Here is a 25,528-nt window from a genome sequence, read left to right as displayed (position 1 = left end):
GCCGCTGCCCTGGAGGGCTGCATCCCGGGCAGCCCCAGCCCCTCGTGCCGGCCCCACCCTCCTCAGGCCTGGCCTTGGCCTCTCTGTCACCCCAGGACTGAGGACTGGGCTTCTGCCTGGAACTTGGCTCCCACCTAGGCCCATGGGGGAGCCCAGATCTCTGGCAAGTCTCCCAGGTGTGCCTGGGAGTGGAGCTGCGCCTGCCCCAAGCTTCCTTCTCAGCAGCTGGGGCCTGCCCAGGGCCCACAGTGCCTGGGGGGTCCCACCCATGCTAGCTGCCTGCCTGAGAGGCCCTCCTCTGGCTCTTACGGTGGGCCCTCTCTGGGCCCATCCTTGGGATCTGTCTGCACTGTCAGCGACAGGCCCAGCTGCAGGTCCCAGCCCCACTGTGCCTGCCTGGCTCTCTCACAGCCACAGGGCGTGTTCAGCTCTTTATTCCTCTGTTCGTTCTGAGACCAGCACTGGGCCAGGACGAAGGAGAATCCCCAGTAAGTCCCGGCTGCTCTGGTGATGGTGACGGAGGAAGAGACACAAAGGCAGGCAGTGCCTCAGGCTTCCTGCTTCCTTCAGGAAGCTCCTATGCAGAGGGCTTGGGGCTGCCTGGTGGAAGTGCTGGAAGTGGCCCATCCCTTCACATCCGGGGCCTGTAGGGCAGGCCTCAGGGCCAGGATGCACCCTGCCCCATCCTGAAACAGCACAGTGTGTGTGCGTAGCCCGAAGCCCATGTGGCTGATGTGGCAGGACCTGGGTTTCTGGGGCTGCCTGGGCCCTGAGCAGCTCTCTCGGGTTCTGTGAGATCCTGGCCCGGTTGCCAGGAGGGATAGCGGAGCTGTGGTCTCTAGCCTCAGGCTGGGGAGCAGGGAGGGGCCCCAGGCTCGCTACCCGACTTCAGCATCCTTTACCTTCTATACAGTGAAGGACTGGGTCCGGCTGGCCCTTCCCAGGGCCTGTGGGCAGTGGTTCTCTGTGGTGAGCCATTTTCCAGAAACAAGGGTCAGGGGTTTCTTAACTGTGGCTGCGTGCCTGGAGCCCGAGCTTATGTTCAGGCTTTGCTTCCCGCTTTGTTCGAGGTGAACGACATTCACTCATCACTGAGCGCCTCGGCACGGGGTGCCTCCGAGTGGGCTGGGCCGGCTGGCACCTCACCCGTCTGCTGGGAAGTGGGACCGGGTCGATGTTTGAGTGCCAGGCATCTTAAAGAGAGGGGCGTGTAAAATGAGAAAGAGCAGACCTCACACAAATGCTGCGTTTGCTCCTAAGAGGTCAGGGAGTGGGAACCTTTCGGCATGCGGCCCTGAGGCCCTGCCAGCCCTGCCAGCCGAGCCTCTTGAAGCTGGGCTGCATGAGCCCGTGGTGCCAGCAGCCATGGTCCCCTCTCACAGGAGGCACAGCCACCGCACTGAAGGCTTGGAGTCTGTGTGTCCCTCGAGCTGGCTGTGGTGCAGATTAACATTCTGTGTCTTAGCTCATCCCAATGGACAGTTATCACTGTTCCTGCTGCTTCTCTCCTGAGTCCAGCAACGAGTGGGCGGGAGCCCCGGCAGCAGCCCCAGCCCAGAGAACACGCCCCCCACCATCTCCTCTGTCTGTGCGCCTGACATGTTTCTGGTAAGGTTGGTGGGGATCGCAGGTGGCCCTGCCAGTGCCGGCTCCTGTCAGCCACCCTCAGCCCCAGCACTGACTACAAAACGCTTCTGCCCAGGATGACCTGGGGCCCTGGAGGAGCAAAAGCCCCCTGTGAAGCCAGGCAGCGGCAGTGAGTGTCAGCAACAGGACAGAAAATCACTTTGGCCACTGCGTCTCTGGGCGCCGCCCCCAAAATCTAGAACGCAGGCCGTCTGTGCCCTGTGAGTGCCACAGCGTCTCTGCCTATCTTGGGAACACCATGTCCCAGCCCGTGCTTTCGGGGTTATGGAAGTTGACTCTGATGTCATCAGGGAACGCCCAGTGCAGTGGCCATGTACGCACAGAGGCGTGCCTGGAACGATGAGGCGGAGCCTCAGGGACTCACAGCTGCTTGTCTTCCACCCTGCCCCAGCAGCTGGGTGTCCCAGGCCCCTGAAAGGCACTGGACTCGGCCTTGCTCAGCCACACCCCTGCCTGGTATCTCTTACCAAAGCTGCCTCCCCACAGGCCAGGGCAGGGGCTTGGAGCCGTCCTTCCCCCCAGGGACACAGCATCGTGCCAGTGCAGCCCTTCTCTGCTCCTGCTCATGGGAAGCTGATTCATTGGTGCACACATTTGAGGCCCATCCCATGCTGGTGGCTGCAGCATGGGAGGTCCTCAAGGGAAGCTCACCGTCCCTGAGATCTGGCCGGGGTCCTGGGTTCCACGTCCGGGAGGCGGCCCACCGTGCCTGAGATCTGTCCGGGGTCCTGGGTTCCACGTCCTGGAGGGCGGCCTTGGTTGCCGCCCCGTGTTGGTGGTGGTAGTGACTTGGGTTGGAGGCTGTCTCAATGTGGGTTGGATGCGGATTCTAGCATTTTCCAGCTGCGTGTCATTGGGCAGTCACTAACCCTCTCAGTGACTCAGTTTCCGTCTTCCCTGTCAAATGGGGCAATAACAAGTGAGTCACACGCCGTGTGGGGAGATGCTTCTGCCTGTGAAGCCCTTGGGAAGACCCCTGCAAGTTCCTAAGGCCATGAGGCACCAAGACCAGACTCAGGGTGCACCAGGCCTGGGTATGCTCAGTGGCCAGGGTCGAAGTTGGTGGTGGTGGGGTCATGCCTGGCTTCTGACGGGGTCAGGTCTGTAACTGGGAAGCTTGTGGAGATGGGGACCCGCCTGGCTGAGCCATGCTTCATGACCTTGCTGTCCCCGTCGTAGGACGGAGCCTAGGCTTGGTCTCCAGAGCCGGTGGCCTCACTGCAGCAGAAGGTGGTGGTGATGAGAACAGAAACCGGCTCGGGCCAACCCACGCCCATCCTTCCATTTGCTGTTGCCCCCATTGCCGCCGCAGATGCACACCGAAGCCATGACCCCTGGGCCCACCTTCTCGCTACCTTCGCAGCCACTGCCCAGTCCCTGCAGAGTGACCGCCTGCCTCTGTAGCACATTTAAGCCCCAAAATTGAATTGCGGTTGATACCATGTGTCAGTACTAAGATCATGCTAATGGTTTCATTTCCCAGAATACTCCTAAAGAGAAAATGAATTCCCTTGTAACATTTTGCAGTGGGGTGAAATGACCCTCATGGAAATCAATCCCAGCTCTGGAATGAGCTGCTGACTGGATGGGTGTGCCAGGGCAGGGGTCACAGCAGGCCTGAAGGAGCTTCCCCGGGACTTGGCTGGAATCCAGCCATGTGCCAGGCACTGTGTGAGGAGGGTTGGTTTTGTTCAGGTGTTAAGTGAGCAAACCTGGCTTGAGGTGACCAGGCTTGCCCAGGGCCATGCATCGGGCCAACTGAGGAGCCATCCTAGGTGCAGCGTGGCAGTCAGGGAAGGAGTGGGCATCTGGTCAGTGAGCAGGGGTCTGAGTCCCAACTCTTCCCCTTTCTGAGAGGCCCTGGAGGCCATGGGACCACTTGAGCCCCCACTCCCTGCTCTGTTAGATGGATGCTAGGATGCCCCTGGGTGGGTGCCAGGTGTGAAGGGATGGTATGTGCCCTGCCTGAAGCACAGCCCCAGTGTGTGCTCTGAGAGTGGCGTGACCACATCCCTTAGGATCATCAGGGCCACTTTACTGGGCAAAAGGAGTTAGGGTGAAGGTAGACAGTATGGAAGATGGAAGAGGCCAGCACAGTATGCCGGGATGGAGGGATACCCCAGAGTCCTCCTGGCCCAAGTTTCTGTTCCTTACTCTGTTCACTAGTTTCGTGGAGCCACTCAGTCCTTGGATAGCAGTGGAGCAACCATCCACCTAGCAGCTCATTGACCTACTCAGCCACCCACCCACCTGTCCATCGTCCGTCCACATATTGTGCATTGACTCTTCCATCCATTCGCCCACTCATCTATCCACCATCATCCATCTATCCCTCATCCATCCATCCATCATCTACCCACCCACCCGCCTATCCACCCATCTACCCACCCATGCACCCATCCACCCATCTGTCCACCCACCCACCCACCCATCCATCTACCCATCCATCCATCCACCCATCCATCCATCCATCCATACACACACACACCCCCACCCACCCACCCATCTGTCCAACCACCTATCCACCTACCTACCCATCCATCCACCCACCCACCCATCCATCTACCCACCCATCTATTCATCCACCCACCCATCCACCATTCCATTTGTCCACCCTCCTATTCACCCATCTGTCTGTCATCCTTCCATCTACCTATCCACCCATTTGTCCACTTCTCTGAACCTGTTCGTCCATCTATCCCACTTCTTTAGGATTTGCTGAGCAGTGCCTATGTGCTGGCCCATGCTCAGTGCTGCTACACAGAGAGGGAAAGGCAGACCTTCTGTCCAGGAGCCCTCAGGCAAGTGGGGATGGCGTATCTGCCCTAGACATTCTCTGCTCTCCTGCGGTCAGGCCTTTATGGTGCTGGGATGCCATCCTTCGCTAGACTGCACATCCTGGAGACAGGCCCTGAGACCCAGGGAAGCAACTCACAGCCCCTGGGGCACCTGGAGAGCTTGGGGTTTGGCCTCAAGAGTCAGGAGATGGAGCACTCAGATCCCTGCCCTGTCTCTGGCTTTTGGGGTGACCCTGGGCTTGCCCCTGCCCTTTCTGGGCCCAGTCATGCCTTCTCTCACAGGAATTGGACAGACCAGCTGGTCCCCGGCTGTTCTCTGGTTCCTTGTTCTGCAGGTGCCGCCCGGGTCCGCCCCAGGCTCCGTGGGAACTTTCAGGTGCCCTTGGTGTCTGCCCCACAGCCCTGCTCCTGACGTGGCTGTCTTGTTTCCACAGAGCAACTTGCTGGATGTGAATCAGATCATCAAGGACTTGGCCTCCATGGTATCAGAGCAAGGAGAAGCTGTCGGTGGGTACCCGCCCCAGCCTCGGGCCACCTGCTGCCCCAAGGGCCTGCCTGCCAGCCCCCAGTCCTCACCCCTTTACCTAAGGGTGGGTGGAGCAGCCTCTAAGAGGAGCCAGGCCCAGGTTGGAGTCCAGGTCTGAGCTTCTGCTCCCTCCCCAACCGCCCTGTCTCCTCCAGCCCCTCAGGAAGGCTAAGGGTAGGGGGAGGCCCACACAGGGTGGCCCACCCACTCTGCTCATTGACAGACACTGGCCCTGCTCTGCTCATTGACAGACATTGGCCTCACCTCTGCTGATTGACAGACACTGGCCCTGCTCTGCTCATTGACAGACACTGACCCCGCCTCTGCTCATTGGCAGACACTGGTCTCCACTCTTTGACAGACACTCGCCTTCAGCCTGCTCATCGACAGACACTGGCTCCATACTCTGCTTATTGACAGACACTGCACCCCCACCGCCCGGCTCATTGACAGACACTGGTCCCTGCTCCCCTCACTGACAGACACTGGCCCCACCTCTGCTCATTGACACTGTCCCCGCCTCTGCTCGTTGACAGACACTAGCCCTGGCTCTGCTCATTGACAGACGCTAGTCCCACCTTTGCTCGTTAACAGACATTGGCTCCGCCTCTGCTCGTTGACAGGCACTGGTCCCGCCTCTGCTTATTGACAGACAGTGGCCTCCCCTCTGCTCATTGACAGACACTGGTCCCGCCTCTGCTTATTGACAGACACTGGCCTCTTCTCTTATTGACAGACGCTGGCCGATCTCTGCTCATTGACAGACACTGGCCCCATCTCTGCTCACTGACAGACACTGGCCCCCACCCCGCTCACTGACAGACACTGGCCCCCGCTTTGCTTATTGACAGACACTGGCCCCACCTCTTCTCATTGACAGACACTGACCCCACCTCTTCTCATTGACAGACACTGACCCCGCCTCTTCTCATTGACAGACACTGGTCCCGCCTCTGCTCATTGACAGACACTGGTCCCTGCTGCGCTCATTCATAGACACTAGCTCTCCCCTTGCTCATTGACAGACACTGGCCCCATCGTGATCATTGACAGACGCTGGCCCCTGCTCCGCTCATTAACAGATACTGGCCTCCACGCCTTCGTCCTGGGCCTCTGCCCAGAGACTCCCCACAGTGAGGCTGTTCTGGGGTGGGTAGGGTTGTGAGATTGCAGAGATGTGGAGGCCAGAGCTCTGGTTCTGCTGTGGATGTGCCCGTGCTGGGAAGGGTGTGGGGAGAGCGGCGTGGGAACGTGCAGGCCCGGCCAGGGCACGGTGTCCTGAACTCCCTGCATCTACGAGAAGATGGGATGCACCACAAGCCAGGACACCTCCCGGCCAGAACCGTGGGCCCTCAGCCCTGCGTCCTCTGGAAAAGGAAGTGAAGCAGCAGGGCCTCCCGGGTGCCCAGGGTCAGGCCCTACCTTAGCGCCGGGCTCTATGTGGGGCATGAAGTGGGAGGCCCACAGCCTTGTCCCTTGCCTCTGAGTCCCCGGAGAAGCCCCACCCGTTTGTCGCTGGAGGCCGCCAGCTGAGGACCTGACAGGCAAGAGGTCGGGATGAAGGGGCTGAGCGTGGAGCCAGGGAGGCTGGAGCCTCCATTCAGGAACCCTCACCCAGACAGAAGGGACAGAGGTCACAGTGCCCAGTGACCCCGCCCCGGCCGCCAGCTCCCCAGCGCCCCCACCTGCCTTGGTTGCCCTCTGTCTCCATGGGTTGCCCATGGACCTCCCTAGAGAGATCCTCACCATGAGGTCGAAAAGCCCTGGGTCCCCCTAACCCTGACCCTAACCCCGGGATGGCCGCATCCGGTTCTGACTCCGTGTGCTCTAGCCTCCTCTGCTTGTGGACAGCCAGGGTCCCTCATGTCCTCTTCCTGCTGTAGTCACACAGTGGCCCTGGCCTGCCTGTGCAGCCCCCAACCATGGTGGGGCTCGAGGTTTGCAGGGGCCTTCGAGGGGATGCTGACCTTGCCCCCCTCCCATAGGGACCCCATCCCTGCTGTGTTTTGGTGTCTTCCCCGCTCCCACTCGAGGGCTCTGACCCATTGATCCCGCCCTGTCCAGACCTGCTCCTGCCAGGAGCCCTGGCTCCCAGGCTGGCAGGGCAGGGGCCCCCGGCTCTGGCTGGGTATCTCTCTTCCTCAGTTGAGGAAGAGCCAGGCTATCCCTGGTGCCCACAGGCCGCCCCTGGTGCCCACAGGCCTTTGGTTAAAGCATTTGGCTGCCCACCAGGACTCTCGGGCTCCACCCCACCCACCTACTCTCCCTCTGTGCCCTGGCCAAGCTGTGGCCTCACCTTGGGGCCTGTGCCGAGACCAGCCTCCCGGTCCCTCCTGCTCTCACAACTGGCACTGTGTCCGGAGACCCTCATGCAGCTGGCGTCCTCTTCCCGGGTGCTGTGCTGTGTCCCCAAGAAAAGAGGGACTGAGGCTCAAGCACCCTGCTGCTCCCTGGGATGGGGCTGGGCCAGGCTCGCCCCTCCATCCCCTCGGAGCCTGGGCTTCCAGCTGCTTCGTGGCCCCATATGGCGCCTGCTGGGCTGCCCTATCAGTCCCTTACTGCTTCCTCTCCCCAGGACCCTCCTGTCTCCCTGCCCTCCTGCCTTCTCCCCACTGTCAGCTTCCCGAGGTGGCTGTAGCCGCTTCTGCCCCTGGCCAGCTGTTGCAGGCTGGGATATGCTGAGCGTGTGGAGTGCTTTGTCCACTCCAGGTGCCCACCCAGTCCCAGTGACGGGTTCATTGAGGGGGCACTCATGCCAGCAGTTCAGGGAAGGGAGCAGTCGTGGGGAGAGGGACAAACCAGGGCTGACCCGCCACACGTGGTCAGGGCCCCAGGGAGGCCAGAGGGCACCTGCCGGGTGGACAGGCGGGAGGCCTAGAGAGTGGCTGAGACACAAGGGGCCCAGTACAGTGGATGCAGGCTGCCTATGCTGGGTGCCGACGCAAGGCCTGGCCGCTGTGCACAGATGCAAGGCCTGTGATGACCTGTGACCCCGAACCTGGCTGCTCTCCCCAAGGTCTCTGCCCCCTGCTCAGCCTCTGGTGCCTTTCCAGGGTCCAGCAGCAGCAAAGCTATGTGCCGGCAGAGCTGCAGCCCCGAGCCGGCCACGGTGGCCCTGCTGCCAGGTGCCGGGCCGGGCTCCACGCCCCTGCAGCCAGGCCCCCACTCCCGCACCAAGACACGCAAGCCCAACTTCAGCCCCCAAGAGACGGAGGTGCTGGTGCAGAGGGTGAGGCGCCACTACCCGCTGCTGTTTGGGGCACTGCGGGGCACGCCTGCCCGAAAGCACCGCGTGTGGAGCCGCATCCTGCAGGCAGTGAACGCGCTGGGCTACTGCCGTCGCGACCTGGGTGACCTCAAGCACAAGTGGCGGGACCTGCGAGGCGCTGTGCGCAAGAAGCTGGCAGAGGGGGGCCCCACCCCCGGCCTCATCCTCACGCCGGTGGAGCACATGGTGGCCGAGACGTTTTCTGCCCACGGTCCCCAGGGCGAGGGCCAAGCCACGGAGCCCCTGCCAAGTAAGTGGGCCCTCCCTACAGCCCGCCTCCCCGGGACCACCCTGCCCTGGGGCAAGCAGGGCCGGCAAGTGGGCTGTGAGCTCTCTGCACCAGCTTCCAAGAGGGAGACCCTCTGAGGGAGACCTGGAGGCCCATGGAGATGGCCCACCACCCTCCTGGCCTCTCTTCTTTTAGGTGGGGAAACCAAGGGCTGGGGTCGGGGGAGTTCTGCCTGTCTCTGGAGTGGAAGGGCTGTGGCTCACGCCTGGGGTCCCAGCTCAGGGTCCTCCCGGCATTGCCAAGCATGTGCCGCCAAGGGGCTCAACCATAGGCGCCACCTCGAGCCACGCCCACCGGGTGTCCAGATGGGACGCTGGGGCCTAGTTCCACGTCACTGTTGAGTGGTGAGCACTACCATGGGGAGGGGTCACAAGGTGGCCGCTGGGACCAGTGCCTGGTGGGGACAGAGACGAGGGCGGAGCTCCCCGATGAGCAGCAGCAGCGGGTGCAGCCCTGGGTGCCCTGGTGCCTTCCAAGGCCCCCATCTTGGCCTCTGCCATTCCTGCTTGATGTCGTGTGGCCAGGAGGCCTGTTTGGCCCTGGGTCCCAGCCTGGCCTTCTTCTCCACAGGCAGCCCTCCCCTCCCGAATGCAGTCCAGCAGTGGGCACAGCTGTCCTTAGGCAGCCAGGTCTTCCAAACCAGTGGGTCCCAGCAGGGAGAAGGCCCCACTTTCCCGTGCAGGGCAGCAGGGCCTGGCTGGCCCCAGGGTCTGAAGACAGGGGTGTCTGGGAAGAAGGGCTTCCCTCCACTCTCCCCCAGCCCCGGAGCCCCAGGGTATGGCTGCCATGAGAAGGCAAGGTCAGTCAGCAGGCAGGAGGATCGTTTGCCCATATGCACCTCCAGCCGATTGGCCCTTGCCACAACCCCCAGGGAGCAGGAGGTGACCTGTCCATTCATTGGTCACTGTTGAGGAGTTTGGGCAGAGCCAGGGAGGAGCCTGGGCCCCAGCTTGACTCTCCCCCACCCTCTCCCCCATGCTGTGCCTCGCTCTGGCCTGCAGTGGTCTCCCCCTCCTTCTGCAGGCCCTTACCTCTGGGCCCACATGGAAGCCCCACGTGCGGTGCTATCCAGTGACTCTCAGCCTCTCAGGACACGCTGTGCCCCCTTCCGAGCCCACGGGCCCACTCCAGGGACCACCGGAAGCCAGGCATTTCTGTCTGGCTGGGCCTTGTCTGCAGCCCCCAGCTGCCCCTGGCTCTGAGGGTGACGCTGGCTCCAAGGGTGATGCTGGCTCTGTGCCTCCTCCTGCCGCCTCCGTGCCTCCTCCCGCCGCACCTCCTCTCCTCCTCAAGACACCGCGCCAGGAGTTCCTTCGCCGTCCTCCGCATATGGTGGCCCAGCCTTCAAAGCAGAGCCGCGCTGGACTCTCCCCTTCCTGGGAGCTGCTGGAAGGACTTGGGGGACGAAGCCCTGGAAGCAGGACCAGCTCCTTCTTGAGGGCCACAGAGTAGACAGAAGGACTCAGCCTCACTGGACAGGCAGGGGCTGGCCTCAAATGCCCCCACTGGCAGCCATGGTAGAACTTGGAGTTCTGGGGCATCTCAGCTGCTCCTGCTCACAGCGGTGCCTGAGGTTGGGACACCCATGGGCAGAGTGGGCCGGGCTGGTTGGGAGATGCATGTAGACCCAGGGTGCCACCAACCCTGTGGCCGGCCTTGGACAAGGGGCCTGGGCTGTGGGCCTTGTGATGGGGCTTGGGGGATGGGCCTGGTCAGTGAGTCTCATGATGGGGTGGGGCTGGAGGAGGACCTGGGTCCTCCTCTCAGGCCTGTGCAGGCCAAGGGTGGCTGCATCCACCCCCAGGGAGGCCACATTGTGTCCTGCAGGGCAGGTTCTTGCAGCCCAGGATTCTATGGGCAGAGGCAGACCTGGTTTGGGGGTGCTTCACAGCAAGGGTGGACATGTGGTATGGGACTGAGAAGGAAGGGCCTAGCAGGGGTAGCACTGGTGTGGCCCGGGTGCTTAGTTCTTTTCTGCAAGTCCCCAGCCCTGGAGGCTGCAGGAACTCAGGTTTGCTCACCCTGTGGTTCCCTGCCCTAGACTGAGGCCCAGCCTCAACTTCTGTTACCCCTGATGGATCAGCCACTCCAGGTCCGCTGGACGCTGGGCTCACCTCCATCAGGGGAGTCTTTGGTGCCTGTGGGCTGCTCTGAGTGACCTGCCCTGCTGCTGACAGCAACTGACATGTGTTGAATTCCTGAGCGAGAGAGTGCTTGGGACAGGGCTGGACTTCCCCTTGTGGGCGCCGAGGCAGGGAGAGGGAAGTGGCTGCCAAGCCTGATGGCAGGATAGGGGCATCCCAGCTGCAGGCCCAGGTGTCCTGAGCTGGCCATGCTTTCCGCTCTGCAGCAGCACTGCCCGGGGCTTGGGCAGGGCCAGGCCTGCAGGGCTGATCACGGCTGTGGGGCTGGGGGCAGCGATTTGACACAGTGCATGGGGGTCTTCCACAGGGGTCCCTGTGCCCTGAGGCCGCTGGGCAGGCAGTTTCCTTTGAGGTGTGTGTCCTGCTCTGCGAGCGTCTGGGAAGGGCGGCACCAAAGGCTGCTCTCTTTGGCCCCTGGAGGCCTGGTCTAGTGCTTGGGTATCCCTTGGACTTTTGGATCTCGGAGATCTGCAAGGGGTCCCCGTGGAGCACCCCCTGTGTTGGGAGGGGCAGGTGCCCAGGGCCTGTGGCTCTGCAGGGCTGACCCCACAGACCGGGAGTCTCCCAAGACCTGGCAAAGCCACCGGGCCCAGGGCTGATGGCCGATGAAGTATTGGAGTGTCGCTCAGTACCACAGGGCCCACGCACCGAACCTGTCCTCACCCCACAAGCAACACAGGGCTGCACAGCGCCAGGAGCACAGGAGCAGCCTCCCTCCCCTTGTGCATCTCTGCACACCACCCTGGGGCGGGACATGGCATGCCCACCTGGCAGCCTGGGCACTAAGGGAGATGTTTGCTGGCTGCGGAGCTGGGCAGTGGTTGTGTGATGTGTCTTGAATGTGGGCAGTGCCACGCTGGCTAAGAATGCTCCCTGGACCGCCCTGGGTCTGTGGCCCGCACATGCAGCCTTGGAGCAGCAGGACGTCAGCCGCGTTCTGAGGGTGGGTCTCCAGGTCACATACTACGATCAGAGTCCCCAGGGCCAGGGCTTGGTGTAGAGCAGGATTGGGCACCGGCTGAGTCCAAGGGTGGGGTCCAGGGCTTGGCTGAGGCTGCCTGTGGTCACGGGGCAGAGAAAGTGTCCAGCCAGGGCACGTGGCCTGTCCAGCACCAGCTGTGTTAGCCCAGACCACCATGGCCTTCCTGTCTCTGCTGGCAAATGCTCTCCAGTGTCCACATTCACCTCTCAGCGACAGAAGCGAGGCCAGGCTGTTGCCCCTGCAGGTGTAAAGTGGATCCTTTGCATGTGAGCAGGGCATTGCCCGGGCCCAGGCTAGCGCCTCCTCCCTGGCAGGCTGGTCCCTCCTGGGTGGCAGTTGTAGGGGGATCGGTCCCACCTCTGGCCCCATCTTCCTTCCCTCTCCTCCTCCATTGGCCGAGAGGGTTGTGACCCTAATGTGGCAGGACATAGAGAGCCGATTTCATTTGGGGGCTGTTTGCATGTGAGCAAAGGGGTGCTCTGCTCCAGGAGTGGCTGAGGGCATCACCCATACCCGCCCTCTCCGGGCTTTGGCTCCTGTGCAGGAGCCTGGCTCTCCCCTCCCTGGCTGGGGCAGGAGCCCCCAGATGCGGCGATCAGGGCATGTCTGTGAGTGCCTGCAGCTCCACTAGGGTCCTGGGCTGGGGGCCAGGGTGGGGTGGAGCTGGTGACCAAGGGATCAAGGATCCCTGTGAGGCCTGGGCGGGGGCTTCTGAAGGCAGGGCTCGTGGCTTCTACCTCCTGCCCGGGGGGCTTGCAGAGATGGAGCCACAGTTCCGTGATGAAAGTAGGGACGGTGGGCAGTGGCCTTGTCTTTCTGAGGACCCTCCTCCCTCAGAACCAGTCCTGCCAGGCCGGAGGCGATGCTGTGCCTGGCAGCAGTTCCTGTGGTTGTAACGGCTCCTCTATCCCAGGCCTTAAGACTCCTAAGGCTCAGTCAGCTCAGGCCCGTGCCCAGGTGGGCATTGCAGGTGCACAGTTTCTTTAGGTGTCCTGCCTCCCAGGCTCTTCTCCAGTTGCCTCATTGGAGGCAGGCCTTGCAGGGAACCTCCCTCCGGGAAGAAGGCTTGCCCGTGCTTGTGTTTGCATCTGGCTCTGTTGCAGACCCGGGCTGCACCCGCAGTCCTGGTGCCCAGGTGGCACGTGTCCTTCCCTTGGGTGGAAGAGAATGCTGAGCACCAGGGGCTGCCCAGGTTGAGCACCTGTGTTCAGGCCCTGCTCCTGTGGGGGGCGATGCCTTCGCCGCTCACTGCCGCGAGCCCACAGCCAGCCCTGCATTCCTTGTGGGGCAAGGACGGCTTAGGTGCGTGTAGCACCTGGTACTGCCATTTTGCTGCTGGCGGGGTGGTGTGGAATCTTCCGGATCCCTGGGGCTGCCCCGGTCCTGGTCTGGTGTCTCCTGTGGGCCCTGCTAATGTGGCTGCCCCGGGCGGCCCTGCTGCAGCCCTAGCTCGGCTTTGCGCCGGCTCCTGTGAGCCCCGCACGGTGGCACAACTTTCTGATCAGCTCCCTGAGCTGAGTCAAGGGCCAGTGTGTGTGGCCAACCAGAGCCCTGTGCTTGCAGACCCAGTCTCCATCAGCCCAGTCACAGCTCCACAGACATTAAGGCAGGGGCTCTGCCCCTTCAGAGAGGGCCGTGGCCACAGTGGAGGGGCCTGCCCAGTCAGGGTCATGACAGAGCAGGACTTGACCCCAGCCCTGACCTCCCCTTGCCACTCCCACCCTTTCCGGGGGTGGGCTCTTCCTGCCCCACCCGGTGTGGGCACTGAGGAGTCCCCTTCCCTGGGCCACCTCCAGGTTTCCGTTCTAATGTCATTGCTACTCACTGCGCACACCACGCAGAGCCCTCAGGGCATGTCTGGCAGCCCAGCACCCATCCCTGCAGCCTCCGCTCCTCTGGAGGCCCTGGGCTCAGGCTCCCCTCGGCTCGCCTTTCTGGGGTGCCCTCAGGGCAGGGGCGGCTGGGCCTCCATCTGTAATTGCCTTCTGTTGTCTTGATTTGCAGATAGTATTGAAGCCAGCCTTGAGGCTGCGTCCTCGCATGCGGAGGCAGCCCGCCAGCTCCTGGCTGGAGCCAGCCGGCACCAAGTAAGTCCGTGTGAGGGCCACAGTGCCCGGCCGGCCCGGCCTCCGTCCCCTGTCCTCCAACCCTCCCTCTGTCTGTCTGGAGGGGCCCAGGCCCTGCCCTGTGCCTGGGAGAGGCCTGCCCACAGGCCTCCTCTGAACCAGTCCACTACCCGTGCCCTGGGGGCTCTGGGAGTGGCGGGGTTGTGGCAGCAGTGGTCTGCGTGGTGCCCACAGCAGTCGGCACCGTCTCCTCTCTTGTGTGCACCACGCCGCCCTCTCCCATGAATCCCGAGTGCAGCCGGGGGGAGGGCCTTTGGGGCCTTCCCGCTCCACCTCCCGTGCTGATGCTGGCATGCAGCTCAGTGTCCATCCTGGGGCCGGGGACTGCGGAGGGGACTTTGTGGTTGGGGCATGTCAGTGGCTCAGAGAGAACAAGAAAGCTCAGGCCTTTATTTTCTTGAAGTGGGACTTGGAGCTGCCTTGAGGACCAGCCACTCACTGGGCCTTGTTGCTGACTTGTGGTCACCACAGGAGGACCTGAGAGATCAGGCTGGCTGGCGACTGTGGCCCAGCTGAGATGGAGGCCCAGCCACTGTCTTCCCCTCACCGTCTCTGTCCCCATTGTGGCCTGGTGCTCCCCACTGGCCCTGACAGGCAGAGATGACCAGAACCTGTTCCTCAAGGAGTCCCAGGGGCCAGGCAGGCTGGACATTAAGTCCATCAAGGTGAGGGTGGCATGGGCCACCATGGGAGCGCAGAAGGCCCTGGGCCAGCTGGGGCCAGGAGAGCACATACTCTTGACGGCGAAGCAGGGGCAGTACTGGCAGACGGGACGGTGGAGTGTGTGAGGCCGGGGTCCGGGAGAGTCTGACGAGCCCAGGACATCACAGGCAGGTGTGATGAGAGAGGAGCCACATCCCCAGGATGCTGGGATATCACGGCTGTGCCCGCAGAGGGTCCTCAGTTGCCTCGGGGTGCAAGAGGGAAAGAGGTCCTGACTGGAACCACGCAAGGGCCTGACTGGGTGGAGAATGAGGGGAAAGGCTAGGGCCGCCTTGAGCTTCCCTAACGGGGCCCAGTCCGGGCACCGCCGCCAGGGGAGTGTGTGGTAACGGCGAGGCTGGGCCTACTTCGGGCCTCCCTGTTTCTGTCGGGGGCCATCAGACTCAGGTCGGGGTCACTAAGGGTTGGCCCCTGGTGACAGCTGGTGAACGCCAGGCCGGGAGACAAGACCTGGAGAAGCTGTGCCAAGGTCATCTGCAGGATGGTGTCAGAGGCAGGGCTGGGGCTGGGTCTCCTGGCGCCAGCTCTGGGCTGTTTGACCTTGGCCCTTGGCCCGCCACCTCTAGCCGTTGAGGGCAGCTAGGCCCAGGGGCCTCCAGGAGGCAGAAGGTGGAGGCTCTGGTGATGGGCTAGGCGGACTCGCCAGAAACTCAGGGCCACACCACGCAGAGGGCCTCGTTTCAAGAGGAAAGCAGCCAGCCAGCAAGATGACCCCTCCTGAGCACCTTGGGACCACCTGGTCAGAAGCAGCGCTGATGCCTGGGACGGCAGGAGGACGATGGGACAGTGAGGAAGAGGAGGAGGAGAAGGAGGAGGAGGAAAGGAGGGCGGTGGCAACTGGACCAGCCACCTGTGCCGTGGACGCCCTGCTGCATTCCCAGTGAGCCTGTGGGCTTGGTCCTGGCAGAGCAGGCACCCTCCACACTGCAGAGGAGGTGGGCAGGGCTCAGGCCCAGGAGGCGGCCATGAAGTCACCCCTGTGTAGACTGTCCTGCTCCTGCCCCCAGGGGGACTCACCAGGGAGTGTCAGGGAGGGACGAGGTGTCTGTGAAGTCGCCTCTGCATAGAGTGTCCTGCTCCCACCTGCAAGGGGCCCTCCCCACGGTTTGTCAGGGAGGGACGTTTGTTCACCCATTCTCCACACCCAGGGAACTGGGAGGGTCAGAGATCCCAAACCGAGAGACTGTGAAGCCAGGCCTTTAATTTGCAGACTGCGAATTTGAGGCCTGCAGAAGAGACGGTGTTTTCTAGGGTCGCACAGCTACTGAGACCAAGCCGAGCTGGCCTTGGAGCCCACGTCTGCTGTGTCTCACGTTCAGGCCTCTTCATGTTGCCCTAGGGAAGCTTGACCCTCTTGTCTTCCTGGGGACATTCACTTCGGTGGATGGGTACCTGATGGACAAGGGCATGGCCAGACGGATGATTGGAAGAATGGATGCGTGTGTGGATGGATGGAAGGAGGAAGGTGTAGATGGGCGGGTGGATGGAAGGAGGAAGGTGTAGACAGGTGGGTGGATGGAAGGAGGAAGGTGTAGATGGGCGGGTGGATTGGAAGGAGGGGAAGGTATAGATGGGCGGGTGGATGGAAGGAGGAAGTTGTAGATGGGTGGATGAATGGAAGGAGGAAGGTGTAGATGGGCAGGTGGATGGAAGGAGGAAGGTGTAGACGGGTGGGTGGATGGAAGGAGGAAGGTGTAGCTGGGTGGGTGGATGGAAGGAGGAAGGTGTAGACGGGTGGATAGGTGGATGGAAGGAGGAAGGTGTAGATGGGCAGGTGACTGGGTGGAAGGAGGAAGGTGTAGACGGGCGGGTGAATGGATGGAAAGAGGAAGGTGTAGACAGGCGAGTGGCTGGGTGGATGGAAGGAGGAAGGTGTAGATGGGTGGGTGAATGGATGGAAAGAGGAAGGTGTAGACGGGCGAGTGGCTGGGTGGATGGAAGGAGGAAGGTGTAGATGGGTGGGTGGCTGGGTGGAAGGAGGAAGGTGTAGATGGGCAGGTAGATGGAGGAAGGTGTAGATGGGAGGGTGGATAGGTGGATGGACGGAGGAAGGTGTAGATGGGAGGGTGGATAGGTGGTTGGAAGGAGGAAGGTGTAGATGGGCGGGTGAATGGATGGAAAGAGGAAGGTGTAGATGGGCGAGTGGCTGGGTGGATGGAAGGAGGAAGGTGTAGATGGGCGGGTGACTAGGTGGAAGGAGGAAGGTGTAGACGGGCAGGTGGATGGGTAGATGGAAGGAGGAAGGTGTAGATGGGAGAGTGGATAGGTGGATGGAAGGAGGAAGGTACAGATGGGCAGGTGGCTGGGTGGATGGACAGACAGCATGGATAAATGGGTGAGTAGACGGATGGATGGATGAATAGAAGGAAGAGGAGGTTGGAGGGGGATGGCTGGACAGTGATGAACAGATAGGTGGACAGATAGATGAGTGGACAAGGCAGGCCCGTCCTTGTGGAGGAATAGACACTGGGTAGCAGGATGGCGGGTAGACCAGAGGGCAGGCAGACGAGCGGACGGAGCACAAGGGAGTCAGTGGGCGGATGCATACAAGTGGTGCTGTGGTGGGTGGGCACGTAGGCTTTGCACTTGGACAGGCTGTGGCTTCAGTCCCAGCACTACTAGAGTAAATGTGCCCACGTCTCTGGGTCTGTTTCCTCATCTCTCAAACAACGGGTGCAACTCCCACTGCAGATGGAGCATCGTGAGACCCAAACAGCTCCGAGTGCAGAGGCCTCACATGGGCACTGTCCCTGCGCCGTGCTCACCCCCCAGATCACTGGGTTTTGGACATGCAGGCTGACATTTCCCTGTCTCCCTCTGTTAGCCGATGAGGAGGACGAGACCCCCAGCTGCTTGTGGCTGCCCCTGCGGACCCTGGAAGGGCCCAGCCCACCTGAACCTGACCGCCTGGACTTACAAGGAGTCTTCCATGCACCCACCTCCTCACCCTCCCCACCTGCTTCCCCAGCCTCCACCCCACCAGCAACCATACTCATGGGGTCCTTCCAGCCTTCCCCGCCCTCTTCAGCGCCAGCACCTCCCTTGCCCTCCAGGAGGACCCCAGTGGCAGCATCTGAAACGTCCGTGTTTGAGCAGCGACTGCTGGACTCCCACCGGCGGCAGGGTGCCCTGCTCTCCTCCTGGGCCCAGCAGCAGAGCACACTCATGGCCCAGCAGAACCTGCTGCTGCAGCAGCTGGCTGAGCAGAGCCAGCGTCTGGCCGATGGTGTGGAGGCCCTCAACCGGACCCTCGAGAGGCTGGTGGAAGCACGCCCCGCCAGGGAAGTCTCACCCTCACTCCGGGACGCTGGTCCTGCCGGTGGAGTGGCCCAGGGGCCTGCTGGAGGCTCCCAGGACAGCCCCCAGGGTGCCCACTCGGGGCTCGAGGTCTTCTCAGGGATGATCTTGAAGGTGGAGGAGGAGATATAGGGCTAGTCGGGGGTGCTAGCAGAGCCAGAGGGCAGGAGCAGGGCCTCCGGTCTTTCCCCTGCTGAGTCCAGGCAGGGGAGAGGTGCAGTGACTGGGTCTCCAGGGTGCCGGGACAGCTCGAGTCCAGGAGACCAGAAGGATGAGAGGACGTGGGCTGTGTACCTGTGGTGCTGCGCCCTTGCCATTGCCTGTGGAGTGTGGTGACCTGCAGGGAAAGTCTGCAGAGAGCCGACCTGTGGGGCCCAGTGGACCAGGTCTACTCAGGGATGATGCTGTTGGAGGCTCCAACCCCGTGTGGCAGTGGCTGTGAAGTCTGCAGCCAGCGCCCCAGCAGAGGCAGCTGGAGGCAGGGGAGGTGGGGAAGATGCACTTCCGGGCCCCCTGCTCACTGGAGCTCTGGAAAGGGTGGCTTGGCCAGGCCCTAAAAAGGTCCCGACTGTGATCTGGTGTGATTCCTGAAAGCCCCTGTCCCCTTCATGGGCGTGTACACTCGGAGGCCAGGGCTCCTGTGTCCTACCTGATTCTGGCCCAGGGGAACCACATCCCATGAGCCTGGAATAATTTCTCTCCGATTTTCTATGTTATTATAAATACATAAAGCTATATATATGTCTATGCCCATATATTACTTGGTACTGTATGGGGCTGGGATGATGTTTTGTACTTGTAGATTTTTCTTGCAAAAAGTATTTTTTTACATAAGCATGAAATAACAAAGCAGCAGCAGTGCGGCTGCCGAGGAGTACATGAGTTGGAGCCTGCTCCTCGGGCCTGGCGGGCCCCGCTGCTTTCAGCCTCCCTGCGGGGGTCTGGGCACGTCCCTGCATCTTCAGATCCTCTTCCTCCATTACTTCCTTTGACTCTTGGGAGATCCCTCGGCGGGGCTGCCCCATCTCCAGTCCCTGCACAGCAGGGCACAGTCTGCAGCCCCCCCAGCCTGGGCAGCTGTTGGGAGCGAGCAGGAGCAGGAGGTGGGACCAGCCTGGGCCTTGACTAGTCTGGGGCCTCCAGCCGCGTCCTCTGCGGCCCCTGCCTGGCTCCCAGGGCCCAAAGCCTGTCCCAGGAGCAAGATGCTGGCTGACTGGCCTGAGTGGGAAGCATGCTGGTCCCAGCAGCTTCTGGGGAAGCTCTGGCACAGCCAGGAGTCAAGACTATGGCGTCCCTGAGAGCAGGGAGAGGGGCCTTTTCCTCATTTCGCATTTTTCCGTGGCGCCAGCAGTGTGTCAGTAACTCTTGTCTGTGAAAGAACCTGAGGTGTAGCCACATGTCCAGCTGCCTTCCGCGCACACCTGACCTTCCTCCAGGCTACCCCCTCTGTAGGTGCACATGGTTCTGCTGTTGGTTCTAGGCGGGGCCTCCACTCTGATGGTTCCACTCGGGAAAGCTGGCTTTATCCTGCAAAACCAGCTGACCTCAGTCCCTCCACCTCCAAGAAGCCGCTCTAGATCTTCATTCTGGGTTCCTGTCCACTAAAAATACCCACCATGGGCTGGGCACAGCGGCTACGCCTGTAATCACAGCACTTCGGGAGGCCGAGGCAGGAAGATCGCTTGAGGCTAGGAGTCCGAGACCAGCCTGGGCAACAGCAAAACCTTGCTTCTACAAAAAATAAAGTTCAATCAATAAAGATACCCAGCACGGCTAACGGTGGCCTCGTATGGTCGTGTGTATTTTCTGTCTTGCGTTACAGTCTTAACCTGGATACAGCCTCTACTCTGGTCCTAGCTGAGCCCCAACCTTCACCCCACACCGTGTCCTGACTGCAGTTGCATGTTGAGCCTTGACCCTGGTCACACACTGAGCCCTGATCCTGGTCCTGGACTATGTCCTGACCCCAGTTACACATGGAGCAGTGGTGCTGGTCACTGACTTAGCCCTGATCCTGGTGACAGACCTGGCCCTGATTCTGATCACACACTGAGCCTGATCCTAATTACACACTAAGCTCTGGCCCCAGCCCTAACCCTAGTCAGTCCAGGCATCTTCTGGGAGTATCCTCTGGGCTGAGCCCTTACTAAGTGCTGAGGATACAGAAGCAACCAAGTCAGACTTGGGGCCTCTCCTTCCCGAGCTTAGCGTGTGCTACAGAAAACATACACTAAGCACGTCAATACATATTTGATGAAAGTTATTTTGTGTATCAGTTAAAAATCGATATAACTGCATTTGGTAGGAAACAGAGAATAGTGTGTCTTAGAGTGGACAGGCGTCATGGCTCCTGTGTCACGGACATCGGTGACCTGGAGCTGGCAAGGCAGGGCCACAGTCCTCAGAGGTCCAGCTGTCTTTTTGCTCCCTTCTCTGCCATGGCCCTCATGGCCCAGGATGGCTGCAGAACTCCCCCCCGTCACACTCGTGTTCCAGGTAGCAGGGTGTAGGGAAGGAATGGAGGAAGGTCACACATACTCCCTTGAAGGAGATCTCTGCCTGCATCTCAGCCCACTGACTGGGAGTTAGATGCCCACATTTCGTTGCCTTAGAAGCTGGGAAACACAGCTTCAGCCCCAAATGGGGATTTTGTTACTAAAACGGAAGGGACTGGATGCTGGGGGATGGAATGCAAGAAGCACAGCCCCCAAGGTGAGCAGTGTGAGACCGGATGCTTGGCGTGCAATCTGCCAGGATGGGGCACTGAAAGAGCTGGGATTGCACAGTCGAGAGTGTCAGGGGCTTCCCTGCAGGATGGACAGCAGAGGCCTCCAAGGTGATTTGGCAGTAATCACTGCAGCCAGTGAGGGGCAGGGAGAGCCGGCTCCACCTCTGCTTTGTGGCTGAGGAGCAGAGACTCGAGAACTTAGGGGCAGAATGGGCGAGTCCTGGTCCATGTGTCTCCACAGTGCACGCGTGTCCTTTGCACTCTAGGACAGTTTCCTAAGAGCCGCTCAGATGCCGAGAGGCCAGGCAGGAGCATGGCCAGGACAGCAGATGGCTGTCCGTAAGGCTCCGTCATCCAGCCAGGGTACGGAATGGCAGGCGGCACGCAGGGAGGGCAGAGGCCATGCCTGGTCTTGAGGGCAGCGTGTTTCTGGATGAAAGGAGAACCAGGAGGGTCCAGGAGTGTCACCCTCAGACCTGGGCCTGGAAACCCCTTCTCTTGGATGTGGGCCGGGGGGGGGCCTGAGGTTTGCCAGGAAGGAGACTGTGGTCTTGGCTTCAACGGGAGCCCGTCAGGATCAGAGCTTTTGAGGAAGGAATGCTCTTAGCAAGCGTGTGAGACAAGTGAGACAGAGGCAGCCAGGAGGACCTCGAGGTTGCCGACCTGTCCCGGATGGGATTTCAGCGGGATTCACACCCACACTGCTCACCTCGGGGGCTGTGCTTCTTGCATTCCATCCCCCAGGCAGCCCAAATGTTTACCAGGAGAGACTGGGAGGATGGTGAGTCTGTGATGAGAAACGGGATGTGGCATTCTGTGGCAGAGCTTGCCTGCAGGGTCTTCTGAGGCATGTTTTAGAAAAGAGGCTGGAGGAGTGGCAGGGATGGTTCCCGTCAGAGCTAGAGAGCCCGGGTCCCCTCACTAGGTCCCCCATTTTACAGACAGACTGAGAGCCCGTGGTGGTGGAGGAGAGGTGGTGGTGAAGCTGCAGGGTCATGTCCAGGTTCACAGAGAGTGCTAGAGGCAGGCCTTGAACCAGGTGTCTGGATTCCAAGTTCATGCCCCTTCCCTGTGCGGTGCTGCGTTCCAGGTGAGTGAGGATGGTTTTCAGGTGCCTCATCCATCTGGCTCAAACGAGCATGGCCAGCTTGCCTGCCCTGGAGGATCTCAGGAAACGAAATTTCTGCAGATCTGCTCCTGAGGAGTGGTGGATTGGACAATGGAAGGGCTGTTCCATGATACAACAACTTAACTTGGAAAAAGCCATGGTCTTAGATGTTTTGCTGGCTTAAGGGATGAGCCGATAGCCAAGGTCTTGCCCCTCACTCCGTCTCTCCTCCCCAGCCTAACATGCCAGCGTGGGAAGCTAAGGAAAGGCAGGCTCGCCCTGAGCCCAAATAAGCACCAGGTCTACCTGTGGATCCTGGATCCAAGCAGAAGGTTCTGGAGAAAAGATCCCCTAGTCAGGCCTTTGGGATACCCACATAAGGAGAAGAATCATTTGGGCCTCCAGCTGGAAATCACTTAGTCTGTAATGGGGCAAGCCGTTGAGGGAAAAAAGCAGGAGGAAGAACCAACAAGAGCAAAAATACCAAGTTTAGACCCCAAAAGACTTCAGCTGTTGGAATTAATCAGGCAGAATATGATTTCTGTGAAATGGTTTTTAAAATAAAAAGATGAAATCACAAAAATGAGCAATAAGATTCTAAAAAGGGGTTAGGCCAATCTGTGAAAGACAGTATAGCTTTTAGAAATGAAGAACTTTGCGGATGGGTTAAGCAGCATAGTCGACGTAGATGAAGTTAATAATAGCAAACTTGAAGATTTCTAAAGAAATAATAATATTGCAAAGAGAGGTAAGATAATAGAAACTATGACAGATGAAGAGATGGGGATAGTGGAACCAGAGATGCAGCATACGTCATCTGGGAGTCCCAGAAGAGGAGGATCAGTGAAATGGAGGAAAGCAATGTGTGAAGAGGTTGTTGATGTGACCTGTGATTCCATGGACACAGGAAGCACCATGTATTCCGTATGTATACAGAATACATAAATGAAATACCTTCCTGGGCCGGGCGCGGTGGCTCACGCCTGTAATCCCAGCACTTTGGGAGGCCGAGGCGGGCGGATCATGAGGTCAGGAGCTCGAGACCATCCTGGCTAACACGGTGAAACCCCGTTCTCTACTAAAGATACAAAAAACTAGCCGGGCGTGGTGGCGGGTGCCTGTGGTCCCAGCTACTCGGGAGGCTGAGGCAGGGGAATGGCGTGAACCTGGGAGGTGGAGCTTGCAGTGAGCCGAGATCGCGCCACTGCACTCCAGCCTCGGCGACAGAGCGAGACTCCGTCTCAAAAAAAAAAAAAAAAAAAAAAAAAAAGACCTTTCTGGACACAACGTGGATGAACTGTGGAACAGCACAAAGAAAGGGAAAGCCTTGAGCAATTTGAAAGAAGAGAGAAGTGCTGACGTTTCATGTTACCTTAGCAACAGAAGAAGCCAGAAAATGGTAGTATCTACAAAGTATTGAGAGAAAGTCAGTGTCAACTTAGAATTCTGCAACTGACAAGGCCACAAGGCTACCTTTAAGAGAACAAAGGCAAAATACAGACATTCTATCCAAATAAAAACTGCGAGGACTTCAAGGTGAAGGACTGGAATCCCAGAAAGAGCATCTGTAATGCAAGAAGAAAAGTGAACCAAGAAATTGATAAATATGTAAGTAAATCCAAATACTCATTAAGGTTTTAAAAAGTCCATAATTACTAGAATGTCTAATTTGTGGAACTGAATTTTTATAAAGGATGGAACTACTGGACAATGATAGTATCTTAAATGTGAAGAATTGTTCCAATATTCTGAGCTCCCTGTATTATTTGCAGGGAAGTTAAATACTGATTAATTTTAGCCTGTGCTAATAACTGTACGTCATGAAAAAGCTCAAGGGTTCCTTCATCAAAATTGAAAACTTCTGCTCTGCAAGAGATCCTGTTAAGGGAATGAAAGGAGAAACCACTGACTAGTAGAATATATTTGCAAATCACATATCTGATGAAGGATGTATCCAGAATATATACAAAGCTGTCTAATTTCAACAGAAAGAAAACAATTCAATCAGAAAGTGCACAACAATTTGATCCAACACTCACCAAAGTAGATATACGGGTAGCAAGTAAGCTCATGAAAAGATGCCCCACAGCAGTAGCCATGAGGGAGACGCACATTAAGCCCACACCGCGATGCCACTGCCTGCTGCTAAAGTGACTAAGAGGTACGGGGATACAGAGAAATGGCTCACTCATGCACTGCTGATGGGGATGTCCAATGTTACAGCCACTCTGAAAAACAGTTTTGTAGTTTCTTAAAAACATAAACATAACACTATACAACCCAACAGTTTCACTCCTGGTCACTTATCCTAGAGAAATAAAAACTCATGTTCACACAAACACTTGCACACAAATGTTCATTGTGTCTTTATCTGCAGTAGCCCCAGAGTGGAAAAGCCCTGCTGTGCCTCTCAGTAGGTGAGCAGGTGAACAGACTGCCACAGCCACACAGTGGAGCTCTACCCAGGAACAAAAGGAACCCACTCGGAAATGCCAGCAACTCAGATGGTTCTTAAGGGCATTGTGCTTGGTGAAAAAGCCAGTCTCGAAAAGGCCATGCTTTGTGACTCCATTTCTGTGACATTCTCCAAAGGGTGAGATTATAGGGATGGAGGGCAGAGCGGTGGCTGGTTGTCAAGGGTTAGGGAAGTGGAATGGGGTGGGGTGGGGTGCAGCTGTAAAAGGCTGCAGGAGAGCCTTGTGGTGATGGGACAGTTTTGTATTTTGAACATGGTGCTGGTGACATGAATCTACATACATGATAAAATTTCATAGAACTATACACACACAAAAACCGAGTAGAAAGTAAATAAGAAACTTAAGGCTAAGGTAACCTAAAAGAAGAGTATTAGAGTATATAACTTCCAAATCAGTAAAAATGGAATAAGAATACAGTTAAAGAAAAACCTATGTTGAATAGAAAGGAGAAGGGAAAAAAAGCAACAAAAAGAAAAGGAGAAGCAGATAATACAGAAGAAAAATGCAGGACAGGGTGAGAACACAAATAAACATTTGGAATTGTCCAGTGAGCAAAATAAATGCAGACAGATGAAAAGGGCTCATCAGAGTTAAGGACTGTCAAGTTGGAGGAAAAAATAACACCTCTGCTATTGACAAGAGAGACACTCCAACACAAGGCCATGGGGCATTGGAAGGAAAGGTGTGAAGATTTGCCAATCAAAAGCAATGCAAAAGAGAGCTTAAGTAGTAATGTTAATTTTAGACAAATGGACTTTAAGACAAAAAGTATTTATTAAGGATATACTGGAGTCACTCCAGAATAGGTTCAGCTCATCAGGAGGATGAAAAATCCTAAACCCTTATACACTTAGTAAAATACATAAAGCAAAAGTGGGTAGAATTACAGAAGGAAATCAATGAATCTGTCAGGACAGTGGAAGGTTTCAGCACATCGTTTTAGAGATTGATGGGGAGCGTCAGCAGGAAACCTAAAAATTTGACCACCAACGCTGAGCTGCACAGATACTTACAGAACCCTCTTCTACACAGATAGAGGGCGCTCATTTTCTCAGGTACAACCAGAATATTTCCAGATTTTGACCATGGACTGGGTCATAAAGTAAGAGTCAAAACATTTCAAAGGATCAGTAATGCATAGAACACTTCAATCATTAGAAAATGTGGTTAGAAAAATGCAGTCATTAGATATTGGTGGCAAAAAATAAAAAGGTCATTGTATGTTTGGAAATTTTAAAACAGTTCTACATAACTCAGAGGCCAAAGAAGAAATCATTAAGGGGTATGTAAATTAATAGCTAGGTACAAAGACGTGATTGGATAATAATGAAAATACTGCATATCAAAATTTGTGGGATACTTAAGTGAAACTTAGTAGACTTCAATGCTTATACCATCAAAGAAAGCTGAAAATT

General features: G+C 58.3%; 1 protein-coding gene across 1 annotated transcript in view; it reads left to right on the top strand.

The window, feature by feature from the left end:
* The window catches only part of TSNARE1 (t-SNARE domain containing 1), a 136,465-nt gene that overhangs the window by 78,177 nt on the left and 32,760 nt on the right, over positions 1 to 25,528 (top strand). Inside the window, exons 13-14 of the mRNA XM_025394345.1 lie at positions 4,880 to 4,952; positions 13,659 to 13,741. Coding sequence (XP_025250130.1) covers positions 4,880 to 4,952; positions 13,659 to 13,741 — 156 coding nt within the window. The remainder of the gene's footprint in view (positions 1 to 4,879; positions 4,953 to 13,658; positions 13,742 to 25,528) is intronic.

The sequence above is a fragment of the Theropithecus gelada genome, chromosome 8, assembly GCF_003255815.1.
Source record: "Theropithecus gelada isolate Dixy chromosome 8, Tgel_1.0, whole genome shotgun sequence".
In the NCBI taxonomy this organism is placed as follows: Eukaryota; Metazoa; Chordata; class Mammalia; order Primates; family Cercopithecidae; genus Theropithecus; species Theropithecus gelada.
The sequence above is the reverse complement of the archived record's forward strand: the minus strand, read 5'-3'. Positions and strand labels throughout refer to the sequence as shown.